The sequence below is a fragment of the Electrophorus electricus genome, chromosome 24 (genome assembly GCF_013358815.1).
Source record: "Electrophorus electricus isolate fEleEle1 chromosome 24, fEleEle1.pri, whole genome shotgun sequence".
Lineage (NCBI taxonomy): Eukaryota > Metazoa > Chordata > Actinopteri > Gymnotiformes > Gymnotidae > Electrophorus > Electrophorus electricus.
The window spans coordinates 5,600,068-5,625,553 of record NC_049558.1 but is presented as its reverse complement, the minus strand read 5'-3'; the positions used below and the strand labels follow the sequence as shown (position 1 = coordinate 5,625,553).

General features: G+C 46.8%; 2 protein-coding genes and 1 long non-coding RNA gene across 9 annotated transcripts; 1 reads left to right on the top strand and 2 right to left on the bottom strand.

Moving 5' to 3' along the window:
* Window positions 1-286: 286 nt before the first annotated feature.
* On the top strand, window positions 287-3,518 carry LOC118240703. Its single transcript, XR_004775572.1, has 2 exons — window positions 287-364; window positions 1,818-3,518. It is a non-coding gene; the product is annotated as an uncharacterized LOC118240703 (long non-coding RNA).
* Window positions 3,171-5,036, bottom strand: zgc:158296 (uncharacterized protein LOC791212 homolog). The gene is made up of 4 exons (XM_027026946.2): window positions 4,734-5,036; window positions 4,150-4,332; window positions 3,745-3,932; window positions 3,171-3,640 (listed from the first exon to the last, which is right to left on the bottom strand). Exons 2-4 carry the CDS (start codon window positions 4,327-4,329, stop codon window positions 3,490-3,492), a joined length of 519 nt encoding a protein of 172 aa, XP_026882747.1. The 5' UTR covers window positions 4,330-4,332; window positions 4,734-5,036; the 3' UTR covers window positions 3,171-3,489.
* A 1,587-nt stretch (window positions 5,037-6,623) lies between these two features.
* Window positions 6,624-25,101, bottom strand: arhgap4b (Rho GTPase activating protein 4b). Of its 7 annotated transcripts, none has more exons than XM_027026957.2 (24): window positions 24,817-25,101; window positions 18,446-18,994; window positions 17,231-17,402; window positions 16,930-17,092; window positions 16,673-16,735; window positions 16,031-16,204; window positions 15,804-15,932; window positions 15,184-15,405; window positions 14,900-15,001; window positions 14,375-14,557; window positions 14,129-14,213; window positions 13,859-13,886; window positions 13,359-13,455; window positions 11,033-11,093; window positions 10,855-10,932; window positions 10,579-10,707; window positions 10,317-10,422; window positions 8,641-8,868; window positions 8,472-8,527; window positions 8,025-8,205; window positions 7,787-7,885; window positions 7,494-7,688; window positions 7,274-7,355; window positions 6,624-7,112 (listed from the first exon to the last, which is right to left on the bottom strand). In XM_027026957.2, exons 2-24 carry the CDS (start codon window positions 18,510-18,512, stop codon window positions 6,909-6,911), a joined length of 2,904 nt encoding a protein of 967 aa, XP_026882758.2. In that variant the 5' UTR covers window positions 18,513-18,994; window positions 24,817-25,101; the 3' UTR covers window positions 6,624-6,908. The 7 variants fall into 7 exon arrangements, with proteins under 7 accessions (XP_026882758.2, XP_026882760.2, XP_035378323.1 ...); XM_027026959.2 differs by having other exon boundaries at window positions 8,025-8,196; XM_035522430.1 differs by having other exon boundaries at window positions 8,025-8,151.
* Window positions 25,102-25,486: the final 385 nt, after the last annotated feature.

Sequence of the window (25,486 nt, the reverse complement as noted above, 5' to 3'; positions counted from 1 at the left end):
TGGCATCCTATCACGGTACCACGCTGGAATTCACTGAGCTCCTGAGTGCAACCCATTTTTTCCCAAATGTTTGTCGAAGCAGTCTGCATGCCTAGATGCTTGGTTTTATACACCTGTGGCCATGGAAGTGATTGGAAAACCTGAATTCAATTATTTGGATGGGTGAGTGAATACGTTTGGCAATATAGTGTATATATAAAATCGGAGCATACGGGCTGTGACCCTTAAACTAGGACGGTGGCTCTAGCAGATCCCAGTATCAAAGTCTCTGTCCAGGTCCAGATATGTGCAGTCCTGGGAACGGTTAAGATGGTACACAGGACCCTCAAGCTCCCAGGTCTCTGGTAGAGAATCCTGGAGGAGGGTGAGTCGGGATTTTTTTTTTATTGCACACAGATAGGTGTCTCTATTCTCCCCATTCCTACAACTGTCGGAACAGCGTGCATAAGGCTGAAGAAAGCACAGCTGCTAGGTGGCAGCACAGAATAACATGGTTCACTGCAGTCATGTCTGATGATGCCATTGTGTTATGATTTTGTGTCAGAGACACAAGTTGGCATGTTATCTGTGACACCTCTGTTTGGCAGCTCTATCCAAGTTTAAATGGGTTTCTAATAATCTATTCAGGGTATCAGGGCCCATACACTAGCACATAAGGGTCTATTTAGCTATTACCTTTCCCCCACATGATCCCATGTTAATGTCTGTGCGCTCTTTTTTAGTGTCTACTAAAGAAGCTGCACTCCACATCATCTATCCTATGCCAGCATGTGTTATTTAGACAGGCTCCAACATTTAAGTATACTCTGCGGGTGATTCATTTGCTTCCATCTATTCGTAGTACTGATGAGGAGGCAAGATTACCTGTTTACATTATTCGTGGCTGTCAAAAGCTACATTGAGATTTTCTCCAGTCTGACGTATGGTTTGTATAACTAGACCACTAGAGGGCAGCAGCTTTCAGTTATCTGCCTCACGCTGGCTCAGCAGTACTATCCATGTTACATGACAGAAGTTCAGTGCACTCCACTGGACAATCTGCGCTGTCCTTCTGCTTTCAGATACATTGAAAATAAATTGGGGGAAGTGCCGCAATTCCTTTGTTTTGTCTATAAGGCATACTTTATCAGAATAAAAACTAAAATCTGACCTTTTAAAATAAGATTTGAGCAACGTTCCTGGTCGTAGATTCGTAGATGAGGTACATATCTGTTTCATGGCCATGCAGTCCCATTGATAACAATTTGGAATTCAAGTGTGTTTTTCTAGGTTTTTTGGGGGGGGGGGGGTTGTCTGCATCATACATCCTCATTCAACACCACTGCTTTTCGCTCTCATACCCACACGTGTCCCTACACTTCACCCGCAGTAGCTGCTAAAACAGGACCAGCTACGCCTTTTGCCCTTTTCATCTTCTCACCATAATCCTCAACAGCTGAGCACTTGTCCCCAGATAATCTTTGGAGTGAACGCTTATACTGCTATTTCATTCATTTAGCTTTTGCTTTCATGGACTGTTTTGTGAATAGAACGTTTTTGTTTGTTGTTCATGCTGCTACTACTAATAGCAAGAAGAGGAGGAAGAAGAAGTTTTATTTATATAGCTCTTTTTATTTTACAGAAGGGTACAGTAGGAATAAAATTAAATCAAATAAATAGAGATAAAGAAGAAGCTGAAATATAAAGCAAAGAACAACACAGCAGAAAAATGACACAATACATTAAGATAAAAATAAAAGAGAGGGTTACGTATTTTGCTGTCAGCTGTTGGAAGAAAGTTGTGATGGACTAACTTATATGGTTTTGGGTTTGTTTAGGCTGCAGAACACAGCGACACATCCAGGATATGATGTCCTATAGGCAATTAAATATGGAGTCGATGGACCTTCCACGGTCCATATCATCTGCATACTGGTGGAAAGAAATGTTGTATTTATGAATTATCCTGACTAACAGGAGCATGTACAGATTAAATATTTATTGCTGATACCAGGATTGAACCTTGAGGAACTCCACAAGGCAATATTTTATTCCTATTCACGGCCTCTCAGGTAGGTTTGGTGTGAAGCCAACCCAGTTTTATAGTTGATGAAAGAATATGTGGTTTACTATATCAAAAGCAGAGCTACAAAAAAAACACTGTATAAATAGGTTACCTGCATCTAAATTCACTCTAAGATTATCGGAAACATCAAGAAGTGCTCTTTCTGCACTATAACGAGTCCCAAAATCAGATTTAAGGTATTGGAATTGAGACAATCATATAATTGAAATAACTGAGTAGAAAACAAATTTTGCCGATAGGATAAAAATATTTGAAATTGGTCTACAATTGTTTAAAATTGTTTATGCCCATGATGTACAGGCATACCCCATAATAAAGAATTTGTATTGGAGTGTACGGTAAATGTAAAATCACTATGCCCAAGCAATTTATATATATAAAATTCATGAACAAATTAATAATATAAAAACAATTAACCATAATTTTCTAAAATTAAATGATTTAAATTCCCCTAAAGAGATCCAAAAGAAACACTCGCTACATCTTATTTCAAACTGTAATATGCTAATGCTAAAAAGTTAAATAACTATAATATGCTAAAATATACATATACAACTGTAGATACAATACTAGTATCACCTGGAAACATCATTATTATTCTGAGCATGTCTAGACAGTGACCCTACTTCAAGAGCCAATTTCAAGGGTTTTTATGTTTGTTTTTTGTTTTTGTTTATTGTACTGAACCAGCTTTGACAGTATAATTGCTGTACTAAAACCTGGCCTGAAAGATGTGGTGAGACTAGATGCTAAAAGCTATAGTCTGATCTCAGTATCAGATGTTGTATACTGTTGTATGTTGTATACAGAGAGAGCTAGCTCTAAAGATCTGAAATTTCAGGCTTCAAGATACAGCACAGCTTGTCCCATTTAGCACATAATTAATATATTTCATTTTAGAAATCATAGAAACTTCCATGATGGTCATTCAGTTGCGTATTTCTGATTGAGGTTTTTGTTTTGGGTTTTTGTTTTGTTTTGGTTTTTTTGGAAGAGAATATGGGTGTACCACAAAATAAATATTTCTGATTAATGCCAAAATGCTATGGAATTTTACTGTAATACATATAAAACACAAACAATAATAAAACATACAAAAAAGCGATTCAAAATTAAAACTGGGGGTGTATTTCTTGCATACAACAGTTGATAAAATATCAAGTTGTGTGATTTTCTTTCTATAGTTGAAGCTGATAGTAGTGTTAATGCTGTTTACAATATGACAGGTATAAAACATTAAGTTTACACAAGTTCACATACATTAATTCAAGTGGCACACATATGTTTAAGGATTACTCTAAATAACTCTAAACCATAAGATTCTATATTTATTTAATAATTGTTATTGTATCATAATCAAGTATCGACATACATAAGACAAAGGGCTGGGATGTTTTGGAGTGTATTCTTTCATCACGTTTGTATCAGTCTTGGGAAAGTAATATGTAAATGCCACTACAGCAGCGAGCGACCGACGTGCAGAGTGGCACTATGAAGATATTCACAGCACTCGTCCACAGTGACCTCACGCAAGGCAAACAGGTGTGACACACTTGTACACAGGGAATTACGCACCTGAGAAAGAGGAAAATTGAGCAAAAATGTGAGAAACTTGTACGTTAGACAAACGAAACACTTTTGAGCCATTAAACTGCTGGTTATGACTTCTGGTAACTTACCAGATGTGCAAAAAGGCCAGCAGGGCGAAGAGGCAGCCCGAGAGGCAAGAGACAGGGACAGCACACAGCGTGGTGAGGCAGCGGTAGCTCCAGATCCGCACGGCCTCAAACCCAATGCCACTGTACACCCAAACGCGATCATAACTGTGTGTGGATGCAGGCTCTGCCAAAACATCACTGAAATCTACCTACACCACCATGAAGAAAGAACGAAACAAAGACAGACCAGTAGCTGATGAGAAAGGGTGCGCAAATGTATCTTCAAATATCTTCAACTACCGTTACTTCCTGGGTAATGCAAAAAAAAAAAAAGAAAAGACCTGACTCTAAGCACCTCTTAATAAATGTTAATATGCCTGTTTTTTATTGTGTATGTAATTAAATCCCCCAGTCATGCGGTCTTACCTTCAAATGACTGTTGACTCCAAAGGGGTCCCTACTTTCAGCATAGATGAGGGAGTTCTGGGATGCAGAAGTGAACTGTGTTGGTGGAGTTGGACAGGAATGGATATTCTTCATCTCTTCATCATCCTCATTTTCATCATCATCTATTTTGCATTCTACCAAGTACTCATCAGACATCATGGTCTGAAGTGCATCAGAGCACAAACACACACACACATACAAACAACACACACACCATCATAACATTCAATTAACAAACACATAATTTAAGGGGAGAAATATTACAGACCAATGTTTACAGACCATTGCAAAGTTCAGTTATCAATACATTATTTAAGGAGAGAAGTCTAATGAATATCTGTTTAGTAAAGTTTTCCATATCAACAACTCTTGAGAGACAAATTGCCCTCTACATTAGAGACACCTTCAAGGCAAACTGAATATATTGTTATTTGCCTAATTTAAAATATATTATTGCATGATCTGGTGTGTAAGGGTTGTATTCCTCAGAATGATGTTCCAACAAATCACAACCGAAAACCATACAAACGATCTTCCACCAAAAGAATGACAAGCTGACTTACCCTGTTCAGATTAATTTAGTCCAGCTTCAGTAACGACGTATACACTCCTACACAGTGAGAGATGAGTTACAGGTTCTAACAGGGTGTTGAGATCCACGGATCCACAGGTCAATCCTGGGCGGTAGATGTGTGTAACTAGCCTTGGTTCTTGCAGTAGATAATAAACTAGAATGTAGAGAAAGACATGAGTGGGGATCCCTTAGTTATCACCTCACGTTTTCTGACCGCTTCCCTGTGTCATATGCCAGAAGCATTAGTTAAGCCTGTACTGTGCCCTATGAAGTATTAGTATGGGGAGTATGGTTATTTTGGGGAGAGAAATCGAAGTGCCTGCAGGGGACTGGAGATCAGGTTACTGCTAGATAGGCTATTCCAAAATCACACACACACACACACACGGGCCACCTTCACTCCACAATTATCTAATAAGAAATTTAAAGAAATTGTATATAAATAAATTAAGATCAAGAGCAAAATGTTGAGTTTTGTGTTAACTGTGGAAATCAAGTGGCAACTCCTCAGCTGAGTAGACATGAGTAGATGTAAAACTAGAAAGGCTTATAAAATGTTTGGCTTTACATAAATAGAACTGTTAAAAAGTTAATGCTCAACCAAATGAAAACTCAACAGTATTTCAGAATCTACATAATTTATTATGGTAATACTGCAATTCATACGACAACAATTATAAAGACATCATGTAACAGAGAAACACATTTTTAGAAAGAATGCATCAGTGAGTAGCGGGGGGGGGGGGGCGTTGGGCAAGATGTGTGTAGTAGAGCTTAACAGGAAGTGAGGCATCCTGCACTTCCTATAACCACATCGATTCATTCACAGTTTCATCAGACCTATTAGTCTGTTCCTTTAACTCTCCCTCCCTCCATCTCTACATAGCTACTCTTGAGGTGGGTGGTGTGTCTAGAAACACTTAACTTCACAGTTGTCTGTCAGGCTTTTCGTATGTGACAGAGGAAGCAGTGTTGGTCAGGAGAAAGGCAGCTACAGAGCTACGCTTAATTTGGATGTCCCACCTGTTCCCATGCGAGATGTCTTTCCATTTTTATGTGCGTGTGTCCATATTTGTTTACATGTTTTACTGAGGTACAATGATCTGACCTGAAAATACTACATCACATGTTCACATATGATCACAAGATGAGGCAAAAGAACATTACACTAACATATGGACTGAGCACTGTAAGGACATAACAGATTCTAAAGCTTGCTTTGAGCTTTCCGCTAAGGGACCATTTTCCAGAGCCCTGTATCAGAATCCTATAAAATGCAAATGTCTGTTTCCATTCCAGCGGACCTTAATGTCTTAGTTCTTGGCGACATAAAGCCCTGAATAATGAGATTGTTGCGATTTTGAGCAGTAAGGGATTTGTGGAGTTTTCCCAATAGCGTACCTCCTTCTCGCAAGGCAAACAATTTCAACTTCAAGTCACAAAAATCCAGATAATAATAATAATAATAATAATAATAATAATAATAATAATATCTGGAGGAGATTTATGGAGGAAAAAGAATTATTCAAAACAACCAACTTGGCAACTCAACAATAATAATTTGAAAAATATGCAAAAACGACAAATTTTAAAAATAGTTATCTTTACATCCAGATTGGAATTTATGCTTTTTTTTCTGTTTGTTTGTTTGTTTGTTTTTTAATGTTGTCATATATTTGGGCATGGGTGTACATGTCTCATAACCCTGACACAGCATTGGCCTTTTGAGCCCGTAAGTTTGCCATCCATCAGAAACCGATAAGTCTCTATGACAACACAACCTAGCAGTGAAACAGTGAAAGAGATCAGCCAGTCCAGACATCACTGTAATGAATAAACACTAGAACCGGGGAATAATAAATGATCAAAGGAGAGTCTGTTTGGCCATACCCTTTAGTTTATGTTAGTTATGATAGTTAGGTAAGTACAGCTGTAATGTAAGCACATACAAAACCAGCAACATGGCCAGTAATTGGTTACCACAACTAATACCAAATACTTTTATCAATCACTGGTTGTGTTATGGGCACAAAAATGAACCAAAAACCTTTTGCATAAAGCTAAAGGGTTCATGATCTCGAGAACATCATAATGTATGTTTGGAAAAATATATTAATTTCTGCAGTAAGTTTGCCTTCCGCTCAGATTTCCTTCTCTCCGTTGATCAGTCCTGTTGGTCGGGGGGTTTGAAGAGGCCCCTGCCCCTCAGGCCAAAGCCTGTGCCCTTTTTCACTGACTGCCGGGAAGGTGCACCAGAGACCAGTGAAGAGGAGGGAGGCGATGAAGGAGCTGGCGAGTCCGAACTGTCCTGCGGAGACTGGCGAGACAGGAGCTCCTTGAAGACCGAGTTCATCTGCCGAGTGAATTCCTGGAGGAGGTGTGTGTGTGTGTGTGTGTGTGTGTGAGAGAGTGTGTGAGGGGGAGGAGGGGGGGTCAGAGAGAGAGAAATATGTTCAGCACATACCTCATCTTGTTTCAAAATTTTTAAACACTTTAGACACCAAGTCTGCCAGAGGTATTAAGTTAGACCTTGTCGACATGCACAGCCTGTCTGTCAGTAGCTCCGCCTATGGGCCTCAGAGTGTCCAGCGTGTGTCTGCGCTCCTGCGGACTGAAGGACACATACACATTGGCCCAATCAATCAATCGCTCGTGCCTTGGGAGGCAACGTTTTGTCATGCACTCATATTGCTCTAGGCATCCCGTTTCACAAAGGGAAGCAAGGCATAAGAGCTCCCTGCTCTCCTACCCTGACGGTGGCCGGGCTGTGCCGGGTGAGACGCCGGCCGACTGGGGTGCCATGATGACTCGGCCCTCGGGCACCTGCAGTGTGAACTTGCGTCCCGGACTCCCGCATCCGCCGGCCCCGCCTCCCACGAACCCACTTCCGCTGCCGGTCCGCTGGCGGCCCGGCAGAGACGCACTGTCGCTGTTGACCCGCATGCTGGTGACGGCGGACATCAGCACAGCCAGGGTTACACGGCAGCTCATTAGAGTGGTGACGAGGGGATGTGGAGGGGAGAGGACTACTCCGTGGCTTACCGGGTGCCGTGCTCAGCCAGCTGCTGCTCCTCAGCCAGATTGCCCGTGCTGCCGCCTCGACTCTCCTCCCGCTTTCCTCGCTCCTGCTTCCGCTCTGCTCTGAATTAGAGGACGACGGAGGCGAGTTACAGTGAACGCTCTGGATTTAGGCTGAAAAGAAGCCTCTGCAGATGATTAGATTAGGATTACATTACTTCCTGTTATTAAGGGAAAGATGAATATTTATAGTAATTCTCACCCCTCAGGCACGCTGATGTACTTATGAGGGATGAGGCCTTTCACTCCTCCCACTTCTCCTCTCCACCAATCAGGGGAGGCCTTGCTGTGAAGTAGGACGTGGTCCCCCTGCTTGAATGACAGCTCGGCTGGAGACCGTGCAACATAATCAAACAAAGCCAACGCTTCCCACTCTGCACAGCCTCACACACACAGATGCACATATACCAGCGGAAACACCACACAGCATAGCACGTGGCAATAACACACGTGATGGGAAATGTGGCACACACAATGAGCACACAGGAAACACAGTACAGAAAGCAACACAAAATGCACACAAAGATGAGCATACAATACACAGGTGAGAAACAATTACTATTTTATGAAGGACAAAATGCCCAACAATATCCCTTTATTATTTGTATCTAAGGTGTATTCAGGATCTTTGTATATATAATTTTCTCACCATCCTCACTGGGAACATGTTCGATGTCTCCCTCACCCTCCTCTGTAATAGGTTCACTGGAGACACAAAGGCAGACATTATTAGACGCCAATCAGGGAAAACATGCTCGCGGTCATTACAGCAGTGGCAGAAGTTAAGACCCCCTCTGGCTAAAGGGCGAGAGGCTGACCAGTACTCCTGCTCCAGGGTCATGCATTTCTCATAGATGGGGCCGGGCAGCTCAGAGGGCCCGGGGAAGATGCTCTCATGCTGGAGGATCAAGGTCTTGACCAGGGCGTTGATCTGGGGCTGCAGAGTGACAGCGTCACTGGACTCAGCACCTCGCAAAAGGCTGGGCCCGAAGCATACAGCCAGGTTATAGGGCTGCATCATGTTCTCGTCGCTGTACTGAGAGACGCTATAGCACGCACGCATGCACGCACACACACACACATACATACACACACACACACACACACACACACGTTATAGGGCTGCATCATGTTCTCGTCGCTGTACTGAGAGACGCTATAGCACGCACGCATGCACGCACACACACACACACACACACACACACACACACACACGTTATAGGGCTGCATCATGTTCTCGTCGCTGTACTGAGAGACGCTGTAGCACGCACGCATGCACGCACACACACACACACACACACACACACACACACACACACACACACACACGTTATAGGGCTGCATCATGTTCTCGTCGCTGTACTGAGAGACGCTATAGCACGCACGCATGCACGCACACACATATACACACACACACACACACACACGTTATAGGGCTGCATCATGTTCTCGTCGCTGTACTGAGAGATGCTATAGCACGTACGCATGCACGCACACACACATACACACACACACACACACACACGTTATAGGGCTGCATCATGTTCTCGTCGCTGTACTGAGAGACGCTATAGCACGCACGCATGCACGCACGCACACACACACACACACACACACACACACACGTTATAGGGCTGCATCATGTTCTCGTCGCTGTACTGAGAGACGCTATAGCACGCACGCATGCACACACACACACACACACATACACACACACACACACGCGTTATAGGGCTGCATCATGTTCTCGTCGCTGTACTGAGAGACGCTATAGCACGCATGCATGCACGCACACACACATACACACACACACGTTATAGGGCTGCATCATGTTCTCGTTGCTGTACTGAGAGACACTATAGCACGCACGCATGCACGCACACACACATACACACACACACATACGTTATAGGGCTGCATCATGTTCTCGTCGCTGTACTGAGAGACGCTATAGCACACACACACACACACACACACACACACACACACACACACACACGTTATAGGGCTGCATCATGTTCTCGTCGCTGTACTGAGAGACGCTATAGCACGCATGCACGCACACACACACACATACACACACACACACACACACACGTTATAGGGCTGCATCATGTTCTCGTCGCTGTACTGAGAGACGCTATAGCACACACACACAAAAACAGGTTATAGGGCTACATTGGGTTCTCATGGCTGTGAGTGAAGCTGTAGCACACGTGCACACGCATAAACACACACACACACACAAAACCAGGTTGTAGGGCTACATCATCATCTCATCGTTGTAGCACACGTTGTAGCACATGCGCGCGCACACAGTAACGGTGTATATCTTTTACCCTGGTTAATTAAACGCCCCGTGTTACACACTAAACTAAAGAGATGCATTTCAGTGCAATATTAAACTAGCATTTCATGTGTGCGTGAGTGCTTGTGCTTGCAGCCTCACTAAAGGGATTACTCAGCATGATGGCAGAAGGCCCACACGACTTACTGATGGAGGAAGGCAAAGAGATAGCGCATCACTATGACAACGGGCCTGGGGAAGGAGGAAACCACCGTCTTTATCTGAGCCGCTCTCTCCGACACGTTCTCGATCTCTGTGGAGAGCATGAAGGCAGTTAGCCTAGCAATCCCTAAACCCAGTCAAAACAATCCAATACGGTACGACATCCTGAAGATCAATAAACATTATTGTATTAAATTGCGCACACACACACACACACACACACACACAAATGTAACAGACTACTTACGGACACACTCCATGAGCTGAGAGAAGCTCTCTTCTGGAAAGAGAGGCTTCGTGAGACCTCGGAAGTAAAGCTTCAGTACTCCTGCTACAGAATCAATGTCACACTCGCTGTCTGTCAGAGGGTCCTCCCCTGGAAAGAGACACAGCCCACAGTGTACAGCTTGTATACGTCTACAGTATTGTGATCTGTGATATATATTTATATATATTATATATAAGGAGTTTTTTTTGGTCTGCACAGTAGGCAAATGGTATGAATACCGACAGATATCCTCACCACTTTCAAAAGAGTCTCTGATGTTATTGACTTCGCTCTGAGAGCCTGGAACTCTGAATATGCCCTCATGATGCAGACCTGGAAATAAACATGTTTAAAGTACAAACACACTCAAAGGCACTGCACCACTCTCAGGGATTCACAGTATGAGTTGAGCATAACCCTTCTCAAGACTTACCATGGAGGTTGATAAAGCGAATACAGCTTTCCACCACTAGGGGGATCTGCTGTCCAGAGCTCTGACACACAGGACGAGAATAAGAGAAATCACGAGATTTATGGATGGCTGTGGACAACAGCTTAGAGACAGCACAGCAACGGAGCACAGGCATTATAACAGACAAAGACAGGCATTATAAGAGACAAATGGTGCACAGGGAACTCGCACAGGAAAGACAAGTGCATGCAAAGCAGTCGTTTATGAGAAGCCTGCTGAGAGCCATTTGTGTGCATTTAGCTTGGTTATAATGGTTCCAGTTATGAATCTGGGGGGAAAGTCAGGGCACAAAGAGCACGTGCAGGCTGCAGGCAAGACGTGCTCGTACGGCCTGGCGTCAGGCCAGGGATGGCAGTACCTGAGTCCTAGACATCCGCCTCCGTCTTCTGCAGGCGCAGGTGGGGGGGGGGCAGAAAGTGCGACATGGCCAGGAGCAGGTGTGACACAGGCAGACAGAAAGAACCACCAAAAGAAGGCATGCAAAGGAGGGAAAGGGGAAACCAAGTAAAGGGAGACAGGGGTGGATGGAGGAGAGAGAGAGAAAAAACAGAGAATCAGAAGGTCAAATGGAAGGCAGCAGACAACGTCTGAGCAGGACTAGTTTAAACCCGGTGTCTGCTGCAAGATCAACCGAGCTTCGCAAGGGGACAGGACAGCAGAGCACAGATATTCAGAGGAACTCCCCCGTTAGCTCGGCTCGGGGCAACCGTGCTCCCGTTTTTCTGCCGTAAGTGTACATTTCATTGTCAAGAGGATGTCCACATCGATAACTCACTCCGGAGGGAAACTGCGTTGGCAAACGGATCTGTGGTTTTGGCCGTGTTATACAACACTCTGTGGTGAAACACGGCAGCGCACACCATAGATCACTGCCATCTTAAGATCAGACGAGACCGGCCAGCGGTAATCCAGGGTGCGGTCGACGTTCAGTACGGCATTCTGCTACCTCTAATGTGGCATAATGAAGAGTGAGCAGGGACAGGATGGGGTGCTCTGGTGAGGGAGCGAGAGCCAGCCACCTGGGTACCCCACCGGGGGGCAAGCAGTGCTCTGCCCCCCTCCCACCCCAGAGTCTCGGGGTAGGCCTCCCCCAGGGCTAGCGAGGACGCAGCCCGGCAAAGTCCAAGAGGTAGCGAGCGGGCGCGGGAGCCGCCTGCTCCTCATCCTGCTTCATTTCACCTGGCAAAAGCAAGCACTGGACCCTCTTTTATGGCAAATGGCAGCTGTTCAAGTTAGTGACCCTGGCTGGGTTTGCATTAGCAGGCCCAATATACTCAGAATCACACTGGAGAGAGCAGGAGACGCAGAGAGCTGTGGGGAGCATTTCAGCATGGCTAAGACAGAGGCTAAACCTGCCTCCAAGTAGACAGTAATGGCACACCCACAGAGTAGGGCTGGACACAGTATGATTAAGGACCCGGCTTGCACAACTACTGTGTGAAGGCGCAATATGGTGCAATATTTTCCGCAGAACAGCACACAGGACATGGGCTGATTAGTCACAAAGATGTGCAAGTACACATGTACCCATATAGACACATGCATGAGCACATTTACAAAACACACTAACAAATGGGTACTTGATCTCTCATGCAAATACTCTCGCACTCACACACGCACACACACTCATGGTCTCTCTCTCGCACACACACACACCCGCACACACACACACACACATACACAAACACACACACACAGAGTTTCCATTACGCAGAAGCATGCAGAGAGGACAACAGGCACGTTTGGATCAGCTTCTCTCAGAAACAGCAGCTCGATTGGACGTTCTCCTGGAGTATATACGGCATGACGCATCACCTCCGATGTTCGATGCAGTAATTTAACCATGCACACACGAAGCTAAGCCACTGTTCCTGCATGTTTACTGTCCTTAATAAGTGTGCATGAACGTACCCATGGCACACTTATTAAGGACAGTAAACATTTAAAGTCAGAGAGATGAGTCGCATTTAATTACATTTTCTGTCTAGATACAGTCGCCAATTTCCATTTCCAAAGCAGCAAGCGCCCAGCCACAACAAAGGACGGCGCAGTGTTAAGGTTGACAAAGCGAAGCTGGGCACCCGGCCGAGGCACGTGCACGGGCGCGGCGAAGCAGGGAACCGCGCGTCACGGAAGCTGACGGGAGCGAGCAGCGTTACGGAAGCAGGGAAACCGCTCGTCGCGGAAGCTGAAGGGAGGGCGGCATTATGGGAAGGGGCGGCAGAGGCATCTCGTCAGTGCGTTATGGCGACACAACCGGACACTACAGTGGGGCACAGGGCTGTACCTGGATGAAGGAGAGCATGTCTCCGGTGAAGAGTTTGTGGATGTACTGGGAGCAAGGCCTGGCTTTCCGCACGCGCACTGCCCTGCCAGGCTGCATTCTGGGAAACACATACACCGGCAATCCACTGTGACACTATGGCATCAGTACAACACATGCAGTCAAGCACGCCAGCTCCACACAAGCTTGTGGCTCCCATATACCCACTGCGACATGCACACGCGTGTGCTGCCCAGTGTCCCGCCCCATTCAGGTTACTCGTGCGCTCCCCACAGAGCTCAACGCTCCACGAGGACGGTTATACGGCATTCGGGCTTCCTGCTGTCAGCTGCTATGCGTTAATAAGTTACTGAGACCCAGTGCAGATGTTGCTCGATGGCTCCAGATCTGCTGAACATACAGGGAGCCCCAGATAGGCAAACACGACCAGATGTTGCCCCTTGATGTCTCGCGAACAGACAGACAGGCGTCAGACAAAGGAACAGATGGGAAGGGAGTCATACCTTGCTGGATCGCTGTCAGTGGCCTCAGCTGAGGAGGAGAAACGGAGAGAAAGAGGATGAGGTCAAGAAAGTGAGACTAACTTCAGACTAAGCGGATGGTTCTTAACATGGGTCCTGGTTGCTGAGTAATAATTCTGTTTTCATGACTGTCCTACATCATGATGGGCGGTGTGGTGAGCTGCGGTGTCTCTATGACGACACATTATCTGTTAGGCGTTTCTGTGTATTTGGACCCTTTCTGGCAAAGGACATCAAATCTTTTTCGTCTACCTTTCTGTATGGCCTCTTTCAACAAGTCATGTTTGGCCTGGAGTTTGGAGATGAGGGAGCTTCCACTAAGATACTCCTTCACTTTCTGGAAGAAATTAAGAAATGAAATTAAGAAAGTGAATGTCATTGCGCTGCTGTATGCGGCTCGGCCGAGCTTCCTCAAGCCGCAGATCTTTTGGGTTGTGAGAACACCATCCTGTACACTTACAATGAGCCAGCTTTGCATCCACCAATCAGAGTACTCACGGTAAAATAGTAGGTCTCAGTCTCCTGCTGATTGGCCCGACGCTTGGCCAGGCTGGGCTTGGTGCTGGGGCCATCGCCCATGCTCTCCAGGGGGAGGGTGGAGATGTCCGGGATGGGGATGCAGTCGTCATCGCTGATATTCTCTAAAAGGGCTGTAAGGGTTGCCTTGAGTGTTTTACTGACCTATGAGAAATAAAACAGTGAAAGATGGAGAGTATGTGATACATTTCATTACTATGGGGGGGGGGGGTCTCCTACTTCCTACTCCTACACTACTTTTTATATCCAAGTATCAAAGTTTATATATATTTGACCAAATTGATACAAAAAACCCCACTGTAATAGCTCCAAGACATAAAGTAATGAACTTTGATACACAAATGTTGGGGAACTGTAACTGTTTAATCTTTCTCTGGCCTTGTCTCAGTGAAGCATCACCTGCTCATTTAAACAGAATATGATGGTTTATTAATGTACAGTGTATGAGGTGTGAAGTGGAACGTGTTTAGGTAGGTATGCATGTACCTCCTCAGTTTCCAAGGTAACAGCAGCCAACCTAGACTGCAACTGCTGGAATCTGGTATCCATCTCATACCTCACCTGACAATCTGCGCTCACCTCACAGACCTACCACGCATGCGCGCGCACACACACAACATACACACACAAACACACACACACACACACCCAAACAAACCCACATGCAAAAATTAATCATCTTTAGGTCAGTGTCATGACGCTCATGATGACGAGCCTTCTACAGTGCATCCCAGCAGATCTCCTCAGGAGAGCGTCTGCCCACGCATTACCTGGTCGCCCTCGTGTGGCTGGTGCTGGAAGCGGAAGGGCAGGCAGAAGGTGACGTTGTGCGCCTGCAGCAGGGCGTCCCGGTCCTGGTTCTGGTCCAGGCCACTCACAGCGCCCTCCAGCTGCTGCAGGCCATTCTTCAGGTTCTGCATGGCCCGGCTCCTGTTGGACAGGTAGCCACGCATCACCCTTGTGACTGACAGGTGGTAGCCGAGGTCCGTGCACTGCACACAGCATCGAGGAGACACAACAACACAATGAGCTGGAGAAATGGAGCACTAAATTTCGCAACTAGACTGTTATCTATATATTTGTCTATCGGTCAAGAGCTATACAGATATCTATATTAAAACATTTTTTTTAAATCAAATAATTAACCCTTTTGAAGTTTGTCATTTATTGTTGATAGCCCAGCCATCATGTTACATTGTGTGCCTCAAAAACAAAAAGGATTGTGGCATACGGGAATACAAAAAAAAAACAACAAGTAACTGGATACCCCTAGATATTTTCCACAATGTGAAACCATGCCATATGACCGCACAGAACCGTACTAAGGGGAAGTGGAACAGGGAACCAAAACAGACACAAAGTCCGGAGGTGATCCGGGGAAGATGCTCACATCAATCATAGTGCATATGTCCTCTAGATAGTACTTATTCATGGCAGCATTGGCAGCAGCGAGGTTCAGCAGGTAGTCATTGCGAGCTTTAGTACACTTCAGCTGAGTCTCTTGGACTTTCCCTTGCCTCTGTATAACACACACACACACACAGGAAACAGTGGGTTACAGTTAAGTGCTCTTTCCTGTGCCATCGTCAGAAAACTGAAAAACACGGTGGGCTCTACCTTCTCCATTAGCCTCTCCATCTTCTTTACTGAGCTGCGCCTCTGTCCCGCTGCTTGACCGAGACCGAGGTCAGCCGACTTGCCAGTGTGTCTCTCCTCCAATCGTGTGGCTTCTTTAAGCTTTCCCTCGGCGGCAAGACACTCAGTGTGATATTGATGATAAGTTTTTAGAGCCTGCAGCAAACATGAATAACGGCACAAATGACTTGCCTGTACTGCTTTATGACTGAATAACACAGGCCTAAAATAATTTTTCTGCTGTGCTATTTTTTCCTCCTGATCAATGTAGATGCTACCAAGGGAAAGTATCTTAGTTCTCCAGCCACACTGACTAAAAAGCTGAAGGCAGATTTGTAGAACCCTACCCCCATACACTTGAACACAGCACCAAAGACCAAGCACACACAAGCCAAAAGGTCTTCAGCCAAGCCAATTGTGAAAGGCAAGCTGGTGTATGGCCATCGGAGGGTGCAGACCCAGGAGCTGTAACCTGCACCCAGCCAAAAAGGATCATGGGGTTGAGGGGTTTATGTAAGGTCATGGACAGCCCCAGAAAGCAGGAAGACGCTTGAAATGAAATGTCCCTGCCACTAGCTTAACATTGCTTAGCCTAGCATAGTCCTGCCATAGCCTCTGACTCACCGTCTGCAGCTCAGCCGTCACCTTTAGGAGCTCATCCTGCATCTGGAGACCCACTTCTTTGCTCTGCAACATAACCAAACTTTAACACCAGCCTCCGCACCCATGGGTGAAAAAGACTATTGTGTGTATATGCGTATGTATGTAGGAGAGAGGGAGAAAGTGTATGTGTGTGAGTGTGTGTATGTTTGTATACATGTTTGTGCATGCTTGTGCCTATATGTGTATGTACGGGGGGGGATGCGTGCGCGTGCATGCACCTTCTTGGCCAGGCGGTGTGTGTCCTCCATGCAGTGAGAGAGCCGCTGCGTGAGCGTCCCGCTGCAGATCTCGCTGAGGGAGCTGTGGTCACGGCTGTCCTGCCTGGTCTGATTCAGTAGCTCCGTCCAGCACTGCGAAACGGACAAGTCCGTCTGCTCCTTCCTGAAAGGCCGAGCGGGACGTTCAGCGGGACCCGCGCGAGCACACGTTGCGTGCAGATTTTCGGAACACGGCAGCGACGCCACGTGACGGCCGTTGCCGCGGTGACGGGGCAAGTGTGCGGGTGCGGGGGTTACGTACTTCTTGGTCTTGAGCGTGAACCTCTCGCTGAGCTTCTCCAGGGAGCGGGCGTACTCCGCCTCGATCTCACCGCGGCGTCGTAGGTAGTCGCTCAGGTCTTGCAGCTGCTGGGTCTTCTGCTCCAACTGCGCATCCAACACCTTTAGCTGCTCCGAGAGTTGACTGCGAACCTCTGAGAGGGATGGGCAAGAGAGATAGAGAGAGAGAGAGAGAGAGAGAGAGAGAGAGAGAGAGAGAGAGAAAGAGAAAGAGAGGAGTCAGGCATAAAAAGGACAAAATGTCCATGACCTCTTCATCTCACTGCATGTCTGTCTTGTTCTCTCAGAATACACACAGCCCGGAGCTTTTGGACTAGAGGGCACAGCATCTCTGACGCAGTCTATAAATACAGCCGCATAGCACAGCCACTCACTCTGCATGCCCTGACAAACGCAGAGAACATAGATAGAAACATGCCCGAGGACAAAGTGAGTCAGGGGGGAAGAGAGTGAGATAAAGTGAGCGAGAGGGGAAGAGAGTGAGATAAACAGAGCGAGAGGGGAAGAGAGTGAGATAAAGTGAGCGAGAGGGGAAGAGAGTGAGATAAACAGAGCGAGGGGGAAGAGAGTGAGATAAACAGAGCGAGGGGGAAGAGAGTGAGATAAACAGAGCGAGGGGGAAGAGAGTGAGATAAACAGAGCGAGGGGGAAGAGAGTGAGATAAACAGAGCGAGGGGGGAAGAGAGTGAGATAAAGTGAGCGAGGGGGAAGAGAGTGAGATAAACAGAGCGAGGGGGAAGAGAGTGAGATAAAGTGAGCGAGAGGGGAAGAGAGTGAGATAAACAGAGCGAGGGGGAAGAGAGTGAGATAAACAGAGCGAGGGGGAAGAGAGTGAGATAAACAGAGCGAGGGGGAAGAGAGTGAGATAAACAGAGCGAGGGGGAAGAGAGTGAGAAACAGAGCGAGGGGGAAGAGAGTGAGATAAAGTGAGCGAGAGGGGAAGAGAGTGAGATAAACAGAGCGAGGGGGAAGAGAGTGAGATAAAGTGAGCGAGAGGGGAAGAGAGTGAGATAAACAGAGCGAGGGGGAAGAGAGTGAGATAAACAGAGCGAGGGGGAAGAGAGTGAGATAAACAGAGCGAGATGGGAAGAGAGTGAGATAAACAGAGCGAGGGGGAAGAGAGTGAGATAAACAGAGCGAGGGGGACAGTCGAAGGCCCGCCCACTTCCCCCTTTACCTTTGATCTGCGTCTCATACTCCGCCAGACTCCCCTTTTCCTTCTTCAGCTTCCCGTGGGATGCCATGGTGTGGTGGGAGTGACAGCGTGGGTCCTGTAAAGTCCCACAGAGTCCTGCAGCTTCTGCCTGTCAGGTGTTAAAATGGGACGGCTGCACGGGACGTGCCTCTCCGCTCGACGGGGTGGAGGTGGAGATGCTGGTGGAGGTCCACAGTGCTGCAGTTGGATGCGCCTGCACTGGTTCTCTCCCTCGCTCTCTTTAAGCAGAGATATGGCTGCCTTGGTGCATGCGCTGACAGCCTATCAAAAAACGCTGCCTCTCGATCTTCTGTGCCCTCTGCCGAAACCGAAAAGAGAAGTGCGCGCGGGTGTGTGTGTGTGTGTGTGTGTTTGACGTAGCAGTTCCCCCAGTCCTTATTTTCTAGCTGAAGGGTGAAGCTCCTTTATGTGTGCTTTTATGGTTTCAGTTTTAGGACGCAGTAGGTAGGAGGCTTGCTAGCTTTCCCTTCTCTGGCTCATGAGTTGGGGGATGAATGTGATTGTCCTCACCTGGGAAACACAGACAGAGAGAGGACAGTAATTCGGAGCTGACCCAGAAGGCCTGGCCCAGCAGGCAGAAAACAGTTAACTCCAAATCACCTCCCACATCCGCTACAGCTCAGACTCTCACCAAGACATCCTGTTAATATGCAAGCACTGAAATGTATGGGCTGTTATCTAGATGTGTTACTTATAGAGGGTTCCTAAAGTATTCACGCATTCACAATGCACTGTATCTTTTCTAACCATATTAGACGCATCAGTCTCGAGACAAAGGCCACCTCTCCCTTCCCATCATGCATCATTATATTTTCCTCTACATGGTACAACTCTGCACAGCTTCTGTGATGAGTAGGTGCTCATCCAAAGATCTTTTCGCCACATCTCTCCTTTTTAACTGCCAACTCTCAGCGCAGCATCCTTTACAAACTGCTCGCCATGGTGGCATAGAAAGTGCTGCTCTAGATTGGTCTAAACCAGAGCCACTTCTCTTTGGTCTGCCATCTGTGGTAATGGGGCGCCTTTATGAGGAACGGTTTTCTTCGAGCAACCACATGGGTCAGTTGTGTGAGTGACGAGGGGTTGCCGCAATCCGCTGCTCAGCGAGGAGTCCAGGTGGGGGTGGCTGTCAGTGGGACGCCCCTCGTCACCACGGGAGCCAGGCTGGAGGCATGGCCTGCTCTAGGCAGGGAGGAGGTTGACAACACATCCCTTTTTATCCATGTTGTGGACAAAACCCAAATCCCATGATTTTTTAAAAACTTTTTTTTGGTCATATGGATTGTTTGGTCAAAAGCTTGTTTGGACTCTAGATTACTGTTCATTTTTATCCACCATACAGAACTTATGAATTTCTTTGGACATTGGAAAGCAGTACGATTTAGCACAGGTAGCTGTAACCCAACCTGTTAATTGTGTATTTGTCTAGTTTTGTATGTTCTGGTTAGTATTCGGTACATATGCAACTAAACAGGTTTTTTTCCTTCCTTCTCTAAAAAATGAGGAAATTCTGTTACCGTATTCGTATTCCAGACCACTATAATGCTTTCCGCAGTGCAGTTTAAAATTACTCTTCTTGTTTTAGTTTTGCTTACAGTTTTGTTACAGTTGTTGCCTCTCAGCATAAGAATGAAAAAGAGCCAAAGGTAAAGGGGGGTGGATCAGGGGATCCTGTGGGCTGCATCAGTACAGGGGTTGTGTTGGTCCTAAAAGAGGGAGGTAGGGCCTAACTCATTTCCTCCCTCCCTCCCTCCCAAACACACACACACACACACACACACACACACACACACACACACACACACACACACACTTACACACACACACACTTACACACACTTACACACACTTACACACACTTACACAAACACACACACACACACACACACACACACACACACACACACACACACACTTACACACACTTACACACACTTACACACACTTACACACACTTACACAAACACACACACACACACACACACACACACACACACACACACTTACACAAACACACACACACACACACACACACACACACACACACACACTTACACAAACACACACACACACACACACTTACACAAACACACACACACACACACACACACACTTACACACACACACACACACACACACACACACACACACACACACACACACACACACACACACACACACACTACAGTTTTAGGCTTAAAGCATTTGATGTGGCTTCAGAATATGTCATAGAGGGGTTTCTCATCCCTCTATATAGAGAGTGGAACAGATCTTACATAAAGAAAGCTTTTGTGTGTGTGTGTGTGTCCCAAGATGTCCCTGTAGTGATGATCTGTAAGTACATACATCTCTGCTCTCTTCCTCCCTTTTGCTAGCTGAGTCAGCCCTCAAACCTTCCAAAACAGGCACAAGGGCAAAGTTTAAAGGTCAAAATCCTTGGCTAGCCAATGAGAACGCACAGTTAATTATGAGGATGCAATGATTGATTTCTGACCAGTCTAACAGCTTATCATGCATGTTGCTGCTACGCCAGCTAATATGCCACTGTGCATTCAAGTACATTACATCTGGTTATACTTTTATGCATTATGCACAGAGGCAAAAGCAAGCAAATCTAATGAAAGCACACACACTAACACTACACTGCTAGAATCCAAAAAACAAGCTTAGAAGACTGCAAGTCGGTAGAAATAAATTTTCCCCGCACCTAATAACATAATCCATTTAGAATTGATATCTCCTCGGATCAGAGTATTGTGAGCATCGACTGTCATTTTGTACTGTTCGATTTATTCTAAAAGTGATATATTAATCATGCAGCAGTGCATGTGTGTCGAGGGGGTACAGTCCTGACTAAACAGCTATGCTTGCTTAAACCTGATCTGGCTGCTGTATTGAGTTAAGGAGCCGTGTGGAATTAGAGATCCATAGGATCAATCCTGTTTTATGCTCCCAGTGGGGAGAAGATGAAACTGAGCACTGGGTCTTATCTCTCTGAGCAGGGAACTAGCTCTTACTTACACACACACACACACACACACACACACACACACACACACACACACACACACACACATACACATACACATACACATATACACACACGCACTCACATGCAAAATTCAGTATACTGATTGACACATAGTCATTCTCTTTCCTTCTCTCTCTCTCTCTCTCTCGCTCGTTCTCTCTTTCTCTGAGAATAACACGCTAATGTATGAGCACACATACACACACAAAAAGAGAAAGTAAACCGAAAAGCAAGCCAGCACTGGCAAATGCACAATGTACTTATCTCACACTTTCCACAATGTGTTTTCAGCTATGTCGGGGCTGGTTAACACTATGTGCAGCAGGACTCTGTAGTAGATCTGAGAGATACACCACTGAAGCAGTTTAACAGTGCTGTTTACAGAGTGAACAAAACCGGTGTCTCTTTGACACACATCACAGTATCGGGAACTGGGATGAACTCGCTAACACACCCCACCATAAAAAAGGTGATACGCATACTCCTTTGCTACCTCTGCTCGTCTGCACTGCGGCCGGTCGTTGCTTACGCCGTTGCAGTGCACAAATGCGCGAATCCCACGTAAATCATTCGCCAGAAAAAAGACAAACAACCCATTAACGGTCTCAACGACGCCGTGCCGACGCCGTGCCGCCGCCGCGCGCAGAGCCGATCGAAACCTTTTGTTTCCGACCTGACACGCTGCGTGTAACGTATCTAACAGTCGGTCTGCAGGCTTATGAACTGCGCGGTGTGCTCGCGACCTCCCGGCACTACCGTCACGCGCGCTCACACCCCTTAGCGCAGCCGACAAATGACTCGCGTGCTCCCGCTGCTGCAGCCACGCGCCAGCTCCCTGCTTATATCAAAGTCCGCGGCAGGCCTGCGCGCACCCGTATCAGCATGCGAGCTCCCCTAGCACGGCCAGATAAGGAATCGGAAGTCAGTCCTCGGGACTAATGACCGAGCTTCATCAAAACGAATAGCGGCCGACCGCTCCATCACGATCGCCGATAAGTCAATGAATAGCTTTACGTGAGGGATCTCTAAAAAGGTGAGTGACTGACTAACTGGGGTCATATCTGCTCTGTAATGAAACGGGTCGTTGTCTGGAACTGACAGATTAAAGAGACGGTGTGCAGTGAAGGAAGGGGGCGGTATGATGAGCGACAGATACAGGCTGCGGGAGCGTAGTCCGCTGCAAGAGGCAACGCGAGATTTGACAGGCAGCGAACAGTGCATGCTGATCTGAGACCTGTCATGTGATTCACCAGTCCAGTTGACTCTTTTCGGTGCACTTAAGCACGCGCGCACGCACGCTCACATCCACACCCTGTATAAATAGCATGTGTCTTCAGAACATCCTCTCTGTAAAAAAAGCCAGGCTTGTGCTCCTGCCTTTTGCTCGTCTCCGAGTGTCTCATTTCATCCTCTGTGTCTCTATCTCGGCCTGAGGCTGTCCAACTCTTGGCCTGCCCTCTCCACATGTCATCTGTGGGAGAACCTCAGCAGGGGGTGGTCCACTGCACTGGCCCAAACACTTATCTTCACAGGGTGAGAGAGAGAGAGAGAGAGAGAGAGAGAGAGAGAGAGAGAGAGAGAGAGAGAGAGAGAGGGCACAAAGCCATAAGTGAAAGAGAAAGACATAGTAAGATTGTTTAAGAATGAGATGGGCATTAATGACAGGGAGCAGGGGGAAGAGAGGGAGGGAGGAGCAGAGAGAGGAGTAGAGAGGAGGAGAGGAGCAGAGAGAGGAGCAGAGAGAGGAGCAGAGAGAGGAGGAGAGAGGAGGAGAGGAGCAGAGAGAGGAGTAGAGAGAGGAGCAGAGAGAGGAGCAGAGAGAGGAGCAGAGAGGAGAAGGGAGAGGAGAAGAGAGGAGCAGAGAGAGGAGCAGAGAGGAGAAGAGAGAGGAGAAGAGAGGAGAAGAGAGGAGAAGAGAGGAGCAGAGAGGAGGAGAGGAGCAGAGAGAGGAGAAGAGGAGCAGAGAGAGGAGCAGAGAGGAGAAGGGAGAGGAGCAGAGAGTAGAAGAGAGAGGAGAAGGGAGAGGAGCAGAGAGTAGAAGAGAGAGGAGAAGAGAGGAGCAGAGAGAGGAGCAGAGAGGAGGAGAGGAGCAGAGAGAGGAGCAGAGAGAGGAGCAGAGAGAGGAGTAGAGAGGAGGAGAGGAGCAGAGAGAGGAGCAGAGAGGAGGAGAGGAGCAGAGAGAGGAGTAGAGAGAGGAGCAGAGAGAGGAGCAGAGAGAGGAGTAGCGAGGAGGAGAGGAGCAGAGAGAGGAGCAGAGAGAGGAGCAGAGAGGAGAAGGGAGAGGAGCAGAGAGTAGAAGAGAGAGGAGAAGAGAGGAGCAGAGAGGAGCAGAGAGAGGAGAAGAGAGGAGAAGAGAGAAGAGCAGAGAGAGGAGAAGAGAGAGGAACAGAGAGAGGAGAAGAGGGTCTCCTGCATTCTGGCAGCTGGAGCTGAGGCTGATCGGGTGATTGGGAGGTGAAACCAGCTGCCTGATATGAATCTGTCCTGAGACATACAGAAACAGGAAGCAACCTCACAGCACTCAACGGTCTGTGGATTTTTCCTTTTAAAGCCTTTAACTATACTTCTCCAACACATGCATGCACACACACGTATGCACGCGCACACACACGCGCGCACACACATACACACACACACACACACAAACAGAACAACTCAAATGGCTAAAATATCCTCTCTGTAAAATCAGTTATTTTTTACATAATGTACATGCTGCATATAAAGTGGTGAGTGTGCTCCGGATCCAAGTTTAAGGGTGTCTGTAAATGCCACTCACTTAAATACACAGATGTGTGCACTATTCACATATTAGTCATTAATTACACAATACAACAACGTGTACACCCTTCAAAAATATGCACACACAGTCAGACACATATTCGCTAAATGACAGATGGACTGGAAAGAAAATACTCCCACCTCATAAATACTGTGTCTCTCTTTCTCTCGCTCTCGCTCTCTCTCTGTCTCACACACACACACACACACACACACACACACACACACACACACACACACTCATACACACACACACACTCACACACACACACACACACACACACACACACACACACACACACACACACACACACACACTCACACACTCACACACACACTCACACACACACACACACACGAATGCCCACTCTGTGTGCATGTGAATCAAAGGGGTAGCAATGTTCTAGGCATGAAAAACCATGGACATACACACACAGACACACAAAAGCATACACACAGTTTGACACACTGACAGAGCAGAGACTAGATTCATATGCATCAAAAATAAACACCAAAATCCCACCTCATTCTCTGTAGTCTTCTGTTCTCTCTCCCTCTCTCTCTCACTCTTCCTCTCCTCCTCCCCGGCTCTCCCTCCCTCTCCGTCGGACACAGAGAACACTGTGTTTGAGTCACACAGATTTCATGGAGTCAATTAGATTTCCCTCTGACACGTTCAGCTCTTTTTCCTCTCTTGTTCTTTTTCGTTCTCTTTCGGAGGTGTGCGTTCAGAAGAGCCCTCTTCTCTCTTCCTCTCATTCACACACACATACATGCACACACTCAAGAAAACAGCTCGTCCCCTCTCTCTCTCATACACATACAAACATGCACGAGTGTGCAGTCAGACACACTCCCCCAATCCGGCACCGAGAGAGAATGTCAACGCTCAAGCCCCGCCCCCGCCTCCCCCTGCAGGCTGGCTATAAATACAGGGATGGATATGAATATGTTGTCTTGTTCCCTCACGCTCTCCTCCATCACCCATCCCTCACGACCCCCCTTGCTATGAGACGCTTCTCCTATGACCTTGCATTGTGCTCACTGGCTAGCAGTCTGCACATACGTGCGTTCCTTTAGAATACACATGCAGGCATGTGTGCACACACGCACCACACACGCAACCCTGTGCATGCCCTAAGCTATGGGGCTAATATACAGTAATGAATCGCACAGAGGTTTCAGCCCTGCAG